We start from the raw sequence: 13,861 nt of genomic DNA, 5'->3' as shown, positions 1-13,861 counted from the left end.
TGGGTAGTTACAAATGTGTATTGATAAAATATGAAATCATAAAAAGCAAATATCTAGATAATAATTTTTCACTGAAGAGGGCGGTACAGTAGGATTAAAAAAAGGGTCACTGTATGTATAATTATAATAATAATGTAAAATTATACATTTTTCAGTTTGAGAAATGAACTTTGGCTGGAGAATTTTTGAGTGATTCCTTATTTTCTTATTATATAACACTATATATATGTTTATGGAATAAAAACTTCCAAAGCTACAGTGCAAGTAGCCCAAACTGAAACTGAAATAGAAACAAAAAAAGCCCATCCAAAATAATATAATCCTAATAAACAACAAAGGTCATTGTCAAGCAGAAAACAGATGATCAGAAAGTGAAAGTCTCAGACTTGACCACAGTTTAATTAAGTCTGCAGAGCCATGGGTGCAAAGCAGAGCCCTACAACCTGAGGTGTGTTAAAACTAATGATGTGGTGTGAATGTCTCCACTACAGGCAGAGATAAAAGGCTGTGGTGTGCTTCTGACCTGTTATGCACAGTCCCTCATTGAGAGAAATGTGAAACTCAGGGGTTCATTAACTGCATCCACCTTCCAAACAACTGACTAATACCACACCAGTGTCTCACTAATAGCAGTTTGCCACCATTTATTTCGTTTGAGCAGTAGTGGGGTATCTGAAATGCTCAAGTGTTAAGGAAATGAGCAGGTGAAAGGTGAAATCTCCTTCTTGCAAATCGCCTGTGCGGTGTAACTGGTGACTCACCAATGAAAGATCACTCTGTTCCCATGGATGCAGAGTCACAAAACTTTCACTTTCTCACATTTTCTGTGTGACTGCACTGATCTAACCACAGAGACATGACATGAAACCTCCCTTTGGATCTGTAGTGAATTCAACTGAACAAAACCTAAATAAACTTCTATAGCAGACAATAAAGCTATCAAAGCCAGCTACTTCTACATAACTAGTAAAATGGAGGCAAACAAATATGGCACGTAAATCATGACTTCCATGAAATAGCCATAATGATATCACCAATGTAAACAGTGAAAAGAGTGAAAGTGCAAATCTTATCCTGAGGATGGTGCTGGAGGAAATCAAAATATCTTTGTGGGAGCATGAATATTCTCAATGTTAGGAAATCTGAGATATCTTAGATTTTGAAATATCTTGTGTGCAATGTTTATTTGGTCCTGAGTGTGGCGCTTGAGGCAAGGAAATAAACAGAAAGATCACTGGGTCACTAAAACTATCAGGATTTATCCTCAGGGAACTATGAAAATCCAATGAAAATCTCACAAAATCTGGCTACTTTACTTACTGTTTGAGATATTTTTCTACTGCTATTGACCAAAAAATGGGGAGAAATCAAAATGACACAGATGAGAATAGTTTTTTTAGTTGTCGGGAAATACAGAAAGTTGAAAAGCATAGGCTAAGTCCTGATGAAAATAAAAATTACTCACGGTAAGTAAAACATTTTAATCACAATAACAACATTATAATTAAAAATTATTCACAAATGCTGAATTGGAATCAAACAACTTTAGATGGCAGTGATTAACATATCTGTTTTTTTTAAATAAAAAAACAAAGCAATATATCAGTCTCAACCTATTTAACACCATCACTAAATAATAGATAGACTTTTCATTGCATGCATTTTTACTTACTATCGCAAAATATTGGGTTTTTTATTTTTTATTTTTTTACTACTGACATTTATCACATTCATATATTGGTTTCAGAACATCTCGTTATAGAAGTGCAGTTGAAAATCAGCCAGCTGGCCAACACCTGCATATTAACAGAAATTATGATTATTTTGGATTGTCTTTTTAAATAAAAAGCATTTTAATCTTTTGTCTTATTTTTTAAAATCTTTTTTTCTGGTAGAAATAGGCTTCCATACTGAGAATGTCTTTCCTAGGTCCAAATGCTTTTCAACTATTTGTTGGTGCTAAACTTATATTTTATCTTCTTGCATTTATGAACATATATTGTGCAAAAACATTTACTTGTTTTTTCATCCCCTGATTATTTTTATTGTGCAAATATATGACGTTGTTATAAGTTATTCATACCAGGCCACATTGACACAGAAGCGACCCTTTTTATGTGAATGTGCAGGCTGAGTGGCAGGCTGCCGCTCTCCACCAATAGGAGGAGTCGAGGCCAACTGGGGGCGGGTCCTGGGGGTTAGCAGGTTTGACTGCGCACTGCGCTCAGACAACTTGATACAGAGTAACAGTAAATCAGACACAGCAGCTCCTACAGCACCAGCAGTGAAATTGTAACCCCGTTGCAAGTATTTTTGGCCGCTGATAGGACCAAGTGAGATCACTGCGGTCTCTTTTCTCGGAGAGACTCAAGAGTTCGGCAAGAGCAACGCAGGGGCCGTTTTCAGTCTCATTTCTGCTATATCTCAATATTATATCACACTGGAAATGTCCGAAAACAAGCCGAATGATGAACCGAAGTTATCTACGACGGACAGGGTGGTGAAATGTAAGTGTAATTTTGCATGCCACACTGAGACGACACGCTACCACAGCTCTCCCTCTGACCAGTGCCAGCAGACTTGAATTCACGGCCGTAGCAGCAGCGGCGGCGGCAACAGCAGCAGCAGCAAATGTAGTCGAAAATTGTTTGCTGGATACGGAGGAAGAAGGGTGTTAGCCGAGCTATGACAGAAGCGGCAAACTAGGAAGTGAGGGCAACTCCAGTTTGTAGACCAGAGCAAGAATTTCTTTTTCTAGAAATGTGTCACATTTCACGATGTCTTTAAACGAGCTGTTTTCATTAACAACGAATACAGCCAGCGGCGTGACAGATGCATGATCATTTGCTTCATGTACACCGTGCACAGCTTTACAGTATGCATGCAGATATTGCACAACCATTGCATCCAACCCAAGGGCGATTTTCCCTCATTTTGCATGCATCACCAAGCATAGTTTTTACCAAGGCTGCTGCTTTTTTTTTCACCATTGCATAATACTACTTGGTGTCGCCTATGTTTTGTAATCTCACATTTGGGTGTTCATCGTGTGCTTGTAGTGCTCATGCCATATGGGGTAGTTCTTCCTGCCTTCTGTGTTTACAGGTCTGACATTCCACCTTTGCAGTCTACCATACGAATGCAGTAAAGATCATAATCGAGTCGACCTACCCACGGAGTAGGAGCAATGTAGCCTGCCCAGTTTTATGTCAGCTGACATCTTTTGATGACTTAAAGACAGTCCTCCACTTAAGTTGCAGTATTAAAGCTTATTCCTGCTTTAAAACATGAGCACTTTAAGTCACTCTAAGTTAAATTGCTCGTCTTGGAAGACAAATCCATAGCCAGTTCCTGAGGAGCAAGATGACAGAATGTGTTTATTTGCGCTGGCTGGTCTTGATCCAGTACTAGATGCAACCATTATCCTCCCCAGCTTCCAGTACATCACAACAGGGCATGTTCAGCGGTCACATACGAGCATAGGAGGGAATTGTTGAGTAATTTTTATTCAGGCTTAGTTGCTAGGGTTCAACTGCTTGAAATGATTAGATCATCATTGACCATTAAACATTAAGATTCTGTTGAGAAAGGAAGAAAGGCCACGCTACAGTGTTCAGAAGACCATGACTGGAATCACTGACTATACACTATATTAAAGGCAAGCCTGAGCTCAGGCCCACTAAGCTATATCAAATATAGTTCCACTTCGTTGCTTTCTTAGGCTTAGCTTGTGCCATTTAAAATGGGGGGGAATGTTTAACAAAATGATAACTGCAACAATTTCTTTTCTGAAGCAAGTACAGCTCTAACCAGTAGTGTTATAGCTACATTTAGCTAAAAAAATGGAGTTGAGTGTTAAAAAGAGAGTCACACCATGTCCTGGGTGCTTTTGTAATGAATATTTCAAGAGATCATCCCCCTACAGTCTTGCCAGCCCACCAGCTTGAAGGGCAATGAAAAATAGATATGACAAGTACAGGTTTTGAAGAGGTTTAACAATATCACAGGGAGACGTGGTCATACGGATGTGAAGCTACTTTTTTCCCTCCCCTTTCTCACACTGACGAGATGCCATCGCATTGCACGTCTCAATCCTCTCCCCTGCTTAGTGAATGTCTGCAGCGGTCTTAATCAGGTTAAAATGTATTGATTAGTTATTAGAGAGGCTGTTGGGGGAATCTTAAGAGCCCAGTTTCAAGGGCTCACTCTAAAACCTGATGGTGAGATCAGCAAAGTAATTTAACTCATTATTCATTCATCAAGTTTCTAGAAGTCAGTGTTTTGGTAATGCATCAGTATTATGACAACACAGACGCTGGCTGTGTACAAAGCACCTCTCCAAAATAACTGCAGGCTATAGGTGTGAAGTAATTTGTTTTCAGCTGCCTAGTTTGCCCTGCTACAAGGTGTCAGTCCATCTTATCATAAGTGCTTTGCGTCCACCTGTTTTCAAAATGCATTATCGGAATGCTCCTGAAAGCCACTGCCGCATAGTAATTACTCATAGGAGTTTAATCAGCTGAGGCAGAAGAAGTTGCACAATTCTCAACATGTTTTTTATCCCTGACAGAAATACGCTGAAAATACCAGCAATACCCAGTATGCAACAGTTACATTTAATGAACTCCGTCACTTGTCAGTTGTTTGATATTGTTGCTGCATAGAATTCCTGATCATTGGTAGACTGTTGGCACAGGTTTATGCTAATATTTAAAAGCTTTACCTGGATGAGCAGCATTTGAATAAGAATTATGCTGTGACTTGAATGAAACTCCTGATTGTTTTGTGGTCACAACGTTTTGCTATGTAAGCCATGCGTTGGCAGAGACCTATTTTCAGGATTTATCAACCTGTCGATTAATCTTTGGTCCATAAAATGTCAGAAAATAGGGGGAAAAAAGCCTGTCAAAATTTTCCGCAGCTTAAGTTTACATACTCAAATTTCTTATTTTGTTTGCCAAACTGTCCAAAACACAAACATACGAGCAAATATTCACATTAGAGAACCTCAATCAAGTTTTGGCACTTTTACTTTTAAAAGTACTTGAATCAACAATCAAAATAGAGCTTATTACTGATTAATTTTCTGTTTATTGAGTAATCAGTTTATCAGCAATTTATTTATTTTTTGCTCAGTATCATTCAATGAACTTAAATCAACTTAGTATTTTCAGCTACTTGTCTTTTTGATATCAAATTTTTGCCAGTAAACTATTCCTATGATTCAATGTGGAAACAAAGACTACAGTTGTATACTGAATCATAGTTCGCACTAGAGCTTCCCTCAGTTACATTTAAAATAAATAAACAGTTAGTAATATGGTTGTCATGGTGCAATCATGAGAACCACCACGCTCCAAAGCAAAACAAGCTCAGAAATGGTGTTTTTCTGTCACCAGCTGAGTAGCTCCGAGCCCCCGATGTAACGCTGGGTCCTCCTCTATGAGTGGGGATGGATAACATCTGACATTTGACTTTTGAGGAGAGAGGCCCCCATGCTCAGACATGCGTGGGCTGGAGAGATGGTGGTGGTGACAGCGGCGCAATGCCAGCCACTGATCCCAGCTGGATAGCCGAGTCATTTATAGAACAGAACATTAAGTAATGCCACATACTTGATCCTTGCCTTACATGTGATCACCTGCGTACATTTCTGCTTCATGTTCATAATCTGGCATGTATGCCATCGCAGTGTTTCTCTTTTATCAGGTACAAACACAGTGTACACAGAGATATAAAATTACCATTTGCCATGGAATTTTCCTCGGGGTGTTGTCATTCGCAGTAATATTTCCTCATTAGCATGCATAAACCTTGTCATTAGCTTTATTTTCATGGGAATAAAGCTAATGACAAGGTTTTAATCCTGTGCCAGTCAGCTGTCTGTAATTTGTAAAGTTTAAATTTCAGTAGAAAGAAGTAAGAAGTAAGATGTCCTATGGTGTTAATTTCATCTTCTGCTAGACAGTCAGTTTTAATCGAGAGCGAATAATGGCGTATGTTTGCTGCTCTGTGGGATGCAGACAAAGCCCTCTAGATGACATCAAACTGTCTTTAAGCATTTGGGGTTCCAATATCCTTGACTGTGTGCCGCAAAAAAGTAAGTGTTTATTGTGAGGATACGAAGATGTTATATGATTATGTTTTTTTTCTCTAATGGATAGAATTGATAATACTAGAGATGAACTGAAAGACAGAAAATGTGTATCTGCGATAAGTTTCATAATCTATTACTTCTACTATTAGTTTTTTGAGTAAACATGCTAAAAATGTTCCTTAATTCCAGTTTCTAGATTTGTTGTATTTCTGTATCTCATGTGATAATAAACTGAATAAATTTAAGGTTTGGACTGCTGGTTGGACAAAACAAGCGACTCAAAGTGGTCTTAACGGACTTTAGGAAATTGTGATTGACATTTTCACTATTTTCCCATCATTTTATAAACCAAACAACTCACCAATTGATCATTAACATAATCTGCAGATTAATTGCAAATTGTAAAAGTAATCACTAATTGCAGCACTTCATAATACTAATACCGTTAAAAAATGTTATTATGCCACCACAACATGCAGCCAAATACAGAGGATTTAGCCCACCATACATATTCAATTACACCATAGGTGAAAGGGTGAAAGGTAATCTGGCTGGCAGTCGCTTCTGTGGTTAATCAGAGCCTGTGATTGGTCAGACAGTTGACCTGTGAAAAAGGAGTGTTTGATCTGAGACATCAGAGCAGGTGCTTAAATAACAATCTGTCCATATCATACCTAGTAATGTGTAATTATTTGCGGAAGGACAAATCATGATCACAATTAATTGTGCAGCCATGTGCCATTATCTAAACCACTCTGTATACTTTGCCAAATGGTCTTGCTTTTAGCTGCTGGCCTCAGTTGATTTTCAGTGTTTTCTTTCCAGACTTACACCTTCTCACGAACAATGAGCTTGCAAGATTAAGGTTGGGTATGCAAGGCTGTTGCTTTCTGTGTGTTTCAAACTTTTCTGAATGAGAAAAAAAAAGTTAGCTGGAGTGAGTCCATTGTCATACGTCTATGGGGATGCCCCTTTTCTCAGCAGTTCACTCAAACCGCTCGATCTGAAAATGTCGCCTAAAGCAGAAACTGCAGGTGACAAGAAGATAACAGATAAACAGATAAAGTGATTTAAGCCTGTCTTGCCTCGCCTGTTGTGACGCAGAGATTCTTTTGCCGTTTTTTGATAACAGTATAGTGCAACTTGCCGTTGTAGGGAAGACCTGAACTACCTCTGCTGTGATGTGATACTCAGATACACAGTCTGTGGTATTCTGAACCTGAGTAAGTGCAACTTTACCGCTCATTAGATTAAAGAGGAATTAGGCTCTGTTGTGGATTTAGGGCAAAGCAAAGCAGCGGATTTGGACAGATTAAGCTCCATATAGGGGGATAAAGGCAGCTCTGCTCAGAGGTTGTAATCTGACTCCATGCATTAGCTGCTGCTCTTGCTAATTCATGTGAACAAATGGATGTTGGGCCTTGATAAAGCAAAAGGGGGACAAAAAGTGTTTACCTACCTTGGCATTTTGAGATTGTTGCAAAGCCTATGAGTACAGTTTGGGGATTTGCAAGCCTTTGACTCACATTGTTGATGCCTTTTGAACCAGTGCAGTTTTGTCAGCAGCTGTTTTGTAGCTTATATGTTGATGGACAGAGTTTTACTGTAGCTTTGTATTATTGTGGATCTTCATAAGGTGCACCCCATTTTGCAGTTGACCAAACAGAAAACTTCCGCTCTTGATTGCCGATACCCACAATGGCGTCCGTGAGTCATAGATCATAATATTGTGGCTATTGTATTTGGTGAAAATCAGCCTCCATATAAACAATTCATGGCTGGCAGACACCAACCCACGGCCCTTTTGTCAGCTACAGTGGCTAACAAAAGCCATTTGGAACAGAGACGGTGTGTGTCATCAGATCCCTCTCTAGAGCTGGTCGCAGCACAGTCACAAATCAATCAATACAGTGTGTACAACACATGTAACTACATGTTGGGCACCCAGTGTTGTGAGTGTGGGGGAGGAGAGGCTAACCCAGTGAACTGGGAGCATCTGGGTTGCTGGGTTATATTAGAGGAGAGCAGAGTTGTAAATATGCTTCCTCAACTCAAGTCCCACGTGGAGGGCAGAGCATGGACAGGCAGCGAAGAGCACACTCATGTGAACATGCACGCAAATTAGTTATGACAAGGGTCACTTGGAGCTAATTGAGAAAGTGGGTCTTCATAAGAATTTAGATGTAGGAAACCCTCTGACATGATTGTTGCCAAATGCTGGTTAGCAAAAATTGACAACAAATGCTTTGTCAAGGGCTATGAATCACTGTCTTAACAGAGAATCAATTCAATTAACAACCCACTGGATGATGATTTGAATCAGGAGTGATTTGTGTGTGTGCGTGCATGCTTTTTTGCATAATTTGATTTAGTAAAATATAGTCTGTTTTAGCAAAACAGTTGAATTAAACGTGTAGTAAAACAAAAGAGGCTGTCATTATTCTTCTGCAAGGTGAATCAGAAAAAGACAGCACAATTGCTAAATTTAAAACATTCTGCATGAGGGGGAAAAAAAGTGTTTTAGGTAGCTGCAATGTTTTTGACAGTTTCCAAAACACATTTTCCCATAAAACTGTCAAGTTGACATACTACTTTTTAAACACATTTAAAGGCTTGTCTTTTTACTGTTTAATAAAAGTAAACAAAAGTAATCATTTTCCATATTGTTTTATGTTTAATGAAATTAGTCCTGTAGTAAAGTGGCTGTGGATGAGGAAGTGGGTATTAAGGCAGATTTTAGACGCTACTTCAGAAAGTCTATTTTTTCACTGAATCTAGCATTTTGTAGTACAATGTAATGGCATAAATCCATGCAAATAAATCTTGCTTTAGGCACAATAGTTATACCCCCTGCCTTGCCCCGTTACGGGTGGTTTCATACATCTTTAGAGTATTTAGTTTAGTTTACAGTGACTTCTTACTACTTTCCTGTCTCATTAGCAACATTTTAGGGACAGGAAAGTTTTCAGAGCTCTAACTTTAGGGATCTCTTGTTTGCTGTGTTCATCTACGGAGCTTGTGTATGAAATACAGTGTCAGTAAAGGTAATTCTGGTGGTGTGGTGACTCCCAACGAGAAAGTAAATGAAGCCAGAACAATTCATCCTTTTTTTCTTTTTGCAGATTATGTTAAATCTGCGTCATTAACAAATCAATGCATCAGTGTGATGAATGCATCCTTACACTCCCTAGCTTTATCATGGGCAAAAGAATTGCAGTCTGTTTACATTTTGAATTCACCTGAAAATTTATTTAACGCCAGCCCACAGGTATGCGCACACACCATACCGCCACCTCAGACCGCATGCTAATTGAGAGAGCATTCTAGCAACGCTGAATAATGTTTTGTCCTCCGAATAAAAGATCCCCGCGGGATTGTTTTTATCTAGGACAAACCTCTTCTGTTTAGACACACACAGTAAGTATTTTGGCCTCAGTTTTCCTGCCATACGTGTGTCTGGTGAGAAGGAGGAGGTTCCTTGTGGTGAAAACACACATACCTGTATTCTAAATGGGAAACTTGTCTTCATGGGTTCGAACAAGCCCCTGCATGCTCCTCTGTGACAGATGCAAACATAGACACACTCTCCTGTGTTGTGCCAGGCGGTCGTTTGTATTTAAATATGGGTAAAATGAGTAAAGCCATATGCGGGCTGCCCGTAAAATGGCAGACTAGTAATCAGAGAAAAGTCACCGCAGGCAGAGGGTGATGTTGTAAGTCTTGTGCTGGCTCATCGACTCTTTGCATGTATGGTGGGGGGGGAGGCATGGGAAGGGTGCGTAGGATCTCATGGGAACTGTCTACAGTTCTAGATTGACTGTCTAGATACAGATTGCCTCTTCTCTGCTATTGTGTAGGCCTCCCACACCCCACACACACACACACACACAGACACACACACACACACACACACACACACACACACACTCACACACAGAAGCCCATGCAAATGCAACCTGTTCCTATGAAGAACTGATGAATATGCAAAATTTTTGTCATTTCCAGTGCGTGGGCATGTGTGTCAGGGAACAAGAAACACTATATACGACCTGTAGACTTTATCCAACATCATAGCTTGACAGATAAAGTCAAACCTTAGCTTTAGGAGGCAGAGGGAGTTTGTTATGATGACCTTACTATGTCTTTACCTTTTTATGTCAGAACACCCCAAACACTGCAGTGTTTACAGAATCCCTACAGAAGGCAACATTTACTTACTAAACCTTTGCATCCATAGGAGCGAATCCTGGGAGTGACAGCCGGTGAGGCCTGATTTTCTCATTTCGGCCAGTGTTGTCCAGTCATTACTGTAGAATAGTATTCTTCCCAGGTTGTTTTATAAAGCTGATGTGTCAGAGCAGAACAGGGTTTGATCAGCGCTGTGCATTCAGACAAGTTGCCCAGTGGTTTCCGGTCAGTGATGGGCCTCAGGTTTTGACAGGTTTGACATTTTTCAGGGCATTTTCAGCACTGGTAGTGTTTGACTAAAAACCAGGAGACCCTTGATGTGAAGTATGTGTGGGATGTCATGTTTAGCAGCTTGCCAGTTATTTGCTGTGCTATGAAAGAATGCAGTGGAAGGTTTAACCCCAATTCTTAGCCTTTTTCTTTACCGCCCCATCATTTTGGCTGCAGCTCTCCTGCTGGACAGATGTTATCACACAAGTTGAGAGATCATGTTGTATATAAAGTTCCTTTTAATTAACAGACCAGTCAATACTTTTAATCGAGTGGACAGAAATACAACAGTAACAGGGGGGGCAAGAATAAGAGCAATTGAGACACTTTTTTTTCATCTGGCTGTGCTGTGTAATGTGATGTAGTATTTTTAGGGCATTTAGAAAAAGAACACACATTTAATTTTCTCTCTCTGCTGAGCAAAGCAAAAGGCTTTTCTCAGGTTCTGCATGGAGCCTTTTAACGGTGAGGATTTGTTTTTATTTCTCAGGCCCATTAAGCAAATGAACAAAAATTAGTTTAATTGACGAAAGCCCTAATTACAGATGGGTAAATAAGCGCATTATATGGTACGTTGTTTTTCCCCTCTGTTCATTCACTGTTCATCCTGCTGCGTGAAAAGACAACCCCGTGGGGGGACTTTTCCTTTCTTTCAGGTGTCATTAGCTAGCATGCTAAAAGTGGCCTGTGTGTGGATGAGAGAGAAACTCCAGCTATGCAAATACAGCTGGAGGTGGGTCGAGGCCCCAAGGTTTATTTACACTTGTTAATTATAGACCACCTAGCTGAAAATGAACCCTCTTATTCTACGTGGTGGTGAATTTGGTGTCTGCTTATCTTAGTCTACCATAGGGAAACAACTCTTTCATTGCATGTCAGCTTGTTCTATAATTGACCTGGCAGGATGTTTTGTGAGATTGCCATTTGCGTGACGGGACAAGACAGTGCTTCCTGATGTTTGCTGACTTGCTTCCCTACCGCATATTTATTTTTCAGACTTTTAGAAATCAGGACTTCACTTAAACTTAATTTTGGACTTGCAAGCTTTCAAAGCTTACAACTGAATTTACCGTCAAGCTTTTTATTTATTTATGTGTTTTCCTGCCCCGTGGCAGAAACCTGCTAATGGATCTCTAGAAATGTGTCATGAGACAACCAGGCAAACAGGGGTTAAGTTTGCCCCAGAGCTGACAATGGCAGGCCTCTCAGTCACTCCCGCCCACGTGGAGAGGAGAGGGAGGAGGGCCGCTGCTTAGCCCACTCACTCAAAACACACTCTGCAGAGGCTGACCAGAGGCAGTCGTGACTGAGGTGTGTGTGTGTGTGTGTGTGTGTGTGTGTGTGTGTGTGTGTGTGTGCTCTGGTGGGGAGGTAGGGAGTAGACGAACTGTGGTGGTGCCGTGTATTTGTTACAATGCCCTTGCTGTTTTGTCTGTTGAATCAGGCTCCAGGGTCAAGTCATAAAGGACCACCAGGTGAAATTTCGTTACTGGCCGATGCCCCCGAGAAATGAATCTTCTCTGGGAATAATCTGCTAGTAATTGCAAGGTCAATTCATCTTGGTTAAAGTTAGATTTAATTTACACTAGTGTTTGTCCACGGTGGACTGCAGCTTGCCAGCAGCACAAGGCGGAACAGACAGACAGTCACAGCGCCTTGGAAGTATGGGGCAGACTCAGAGCTGGCCCCCGCAGTTGCCAGGCCAAGGCAAGTGAGATCACATTGCAAACAGACATCTCATCAGTCTGAGCTCACGGTGTGCCTCTGTTAGCCAGATTGTAGAGAAGTTAGTGTGTCCCAGGGCTCTGATTGATTTTGTGCCTGTCCAAACACCATCGGGGAGCCATGCATTACAATAACCAATCATCTGAGCTTTAATGCTGCCCCGCTGCCTGTTGGACCATTAGGAGTACACGGAGGGCTCCTGGACTTCTGCTGTATCTTTTTGCTGTCAAGTGGGCCTGCCCGCTTATGAACGGTTGCATTTTGCTTTATTGATTGCGTGCAGAGAGATCCTGTTTCTCATTAGACTCTGGATGATGCGCTAGTTAGCTGTCATATGTGCACATTCATACATGTGTCCGTGCGTTTTCTAATGTGTATGGTGTTCACTCTGAAGAACGTCAAACTCTGGAAAATAGTAGGAGCCACCCATTCCACTAATTTATATTTTTATTTGCGCTAAACTCATGAAAACTGTCGTGTGAAACCGTGGGAGGCGTGCTGTTTCAACAAGCTAATCTCGACTCTGTGTGAACTCCTGAGCCCAAGATGTAGGCCCATTGTTGGTAATTTATGCCGTTGTCACACCCCAGTCCTACACACGCGCGCGTTTGCTCGCTAGCTGTCATTTTCTTTAGCAGTTTGTTTATTCCTTTGCTGTACCATGCAAGCCTTTAATCCTGGCCCAGCCCCCACAGAAAACGGCGTAGTTGATGAGTGACAGACGCTCACTGGCGTACAGTTACTGCTGTGAACACAAGTTTGGTTATGTCCATGACATACAGTCTCAAGGAGACTAAAGAGTACAGTGTCTTTGACAGCTTTTCTACCGAGGCCCGACAGTTATTTCAGTCAGCACTGTCTTTTTATTTATTTTTTTCCCGTCCTGCAAAACTGTGAGACATACTGTACAAGGCGGATAATTTTTTTTTTCACTGGCTCTACTATTTTCTGTCTCTCTGTCATGTATTCCAGCCACCACAACATATTTCTTGTCTTCTTCCTCTGTTTAGTTTTAGCTGTGGTTCTGCCATCCCTGCTTTCAACCATGACTACACTGCTTCCTCTAGGCCAACATCTGCCATTCATTCAGCATTTCTTTTCATTCCCTTTTGCACACCCGCTTGCTCACGCTGCTGCTCAACTGTGTCAGACCCATGTTGTACGACCGAAACGCCCATAATGCTTCAGACCCGTCTCCCTGTATAGAATGTAATCCGATCCCCCTGGAGGAATGCGGCAAGCATCGGGGACGGCAAAATTGAGGTACAAATCTGCTGGTCGGCCAGTAGATAGTGTGTCTCCAAGTGATTTTAAGCCAGCACTTCAGCAGCAATCTTTAACATTCTCCCTCCACCAAAGCAAATTCATGTTTTGAGTTTTTTCAGCACTTCATGACAGTAACGTTGGCAGACAATAGTTGTAAGCTGCGTTTAACATTTGTTTGAATATTGCCTGTTTTGTAGCCAGTAGTGAAGAGGGCAGGGACTTCTTTCCAGCCTAACAGATGGTGTACTGTATACACTACAGAGCTATGCACAATATTAGGCTGCAGCACTGCATGGGATGTCTTTATAAAGCCTG

General features: G+C 40.9%; 1 protein-coding gene across 3 annotated transcripts in view; it reads left to right on the top strand.

Annotated features, from left to right (window-relative positions):
• The first annotated feature begins 2,233 nt into the window (after positions 1 to 2,233).
• Positions 2,234 to 13,861, top strand: part of LOC119911555 (serine/threonine-protein phosphatase 2B catalytic subunit alpha isoform) — a 74,330-nt gene continuing 62,702 nt past the window's right edge. For all 3 annotated transcript variants that reach the window (XM_038730459.1, XM_038730458.1, XM_038730457.1), the window contains exon 1: positions 2,234 to 2,507. In XM_038730459.1, coding sequence (XP_038586387.1) covers positions 2,447 to 2,507 — 61 coding nt within the window. In that variant the 5' untranslated portion in view covers positions 2,234 to 2,446. The remainder of the gene's footprint in view (positions 2,508 to 13,861) is intronic.

Source organism: Micropterus salmoides, unplaced genomic scaffold (assembly GCF_014851395.1).
Source record: "Micropterus salmoides isolate LMB-PRFRI ecotype aquatic unplaced genomic scaffold, ASM1485139v1 Ms_hic_scaffold_2, whole genome shotgun sequence".
Classification (NCBI taxonomy): domain Eukaryota; kingdom Metazoa; phylum Chordata; class Actinopteri; order Centrarchiformes; family Centrarchidae; genus Micropterus; species Micropterus salmoides.
This window is presented reverse-complemented; position numbering and strand designations above follow the sequence as displayed.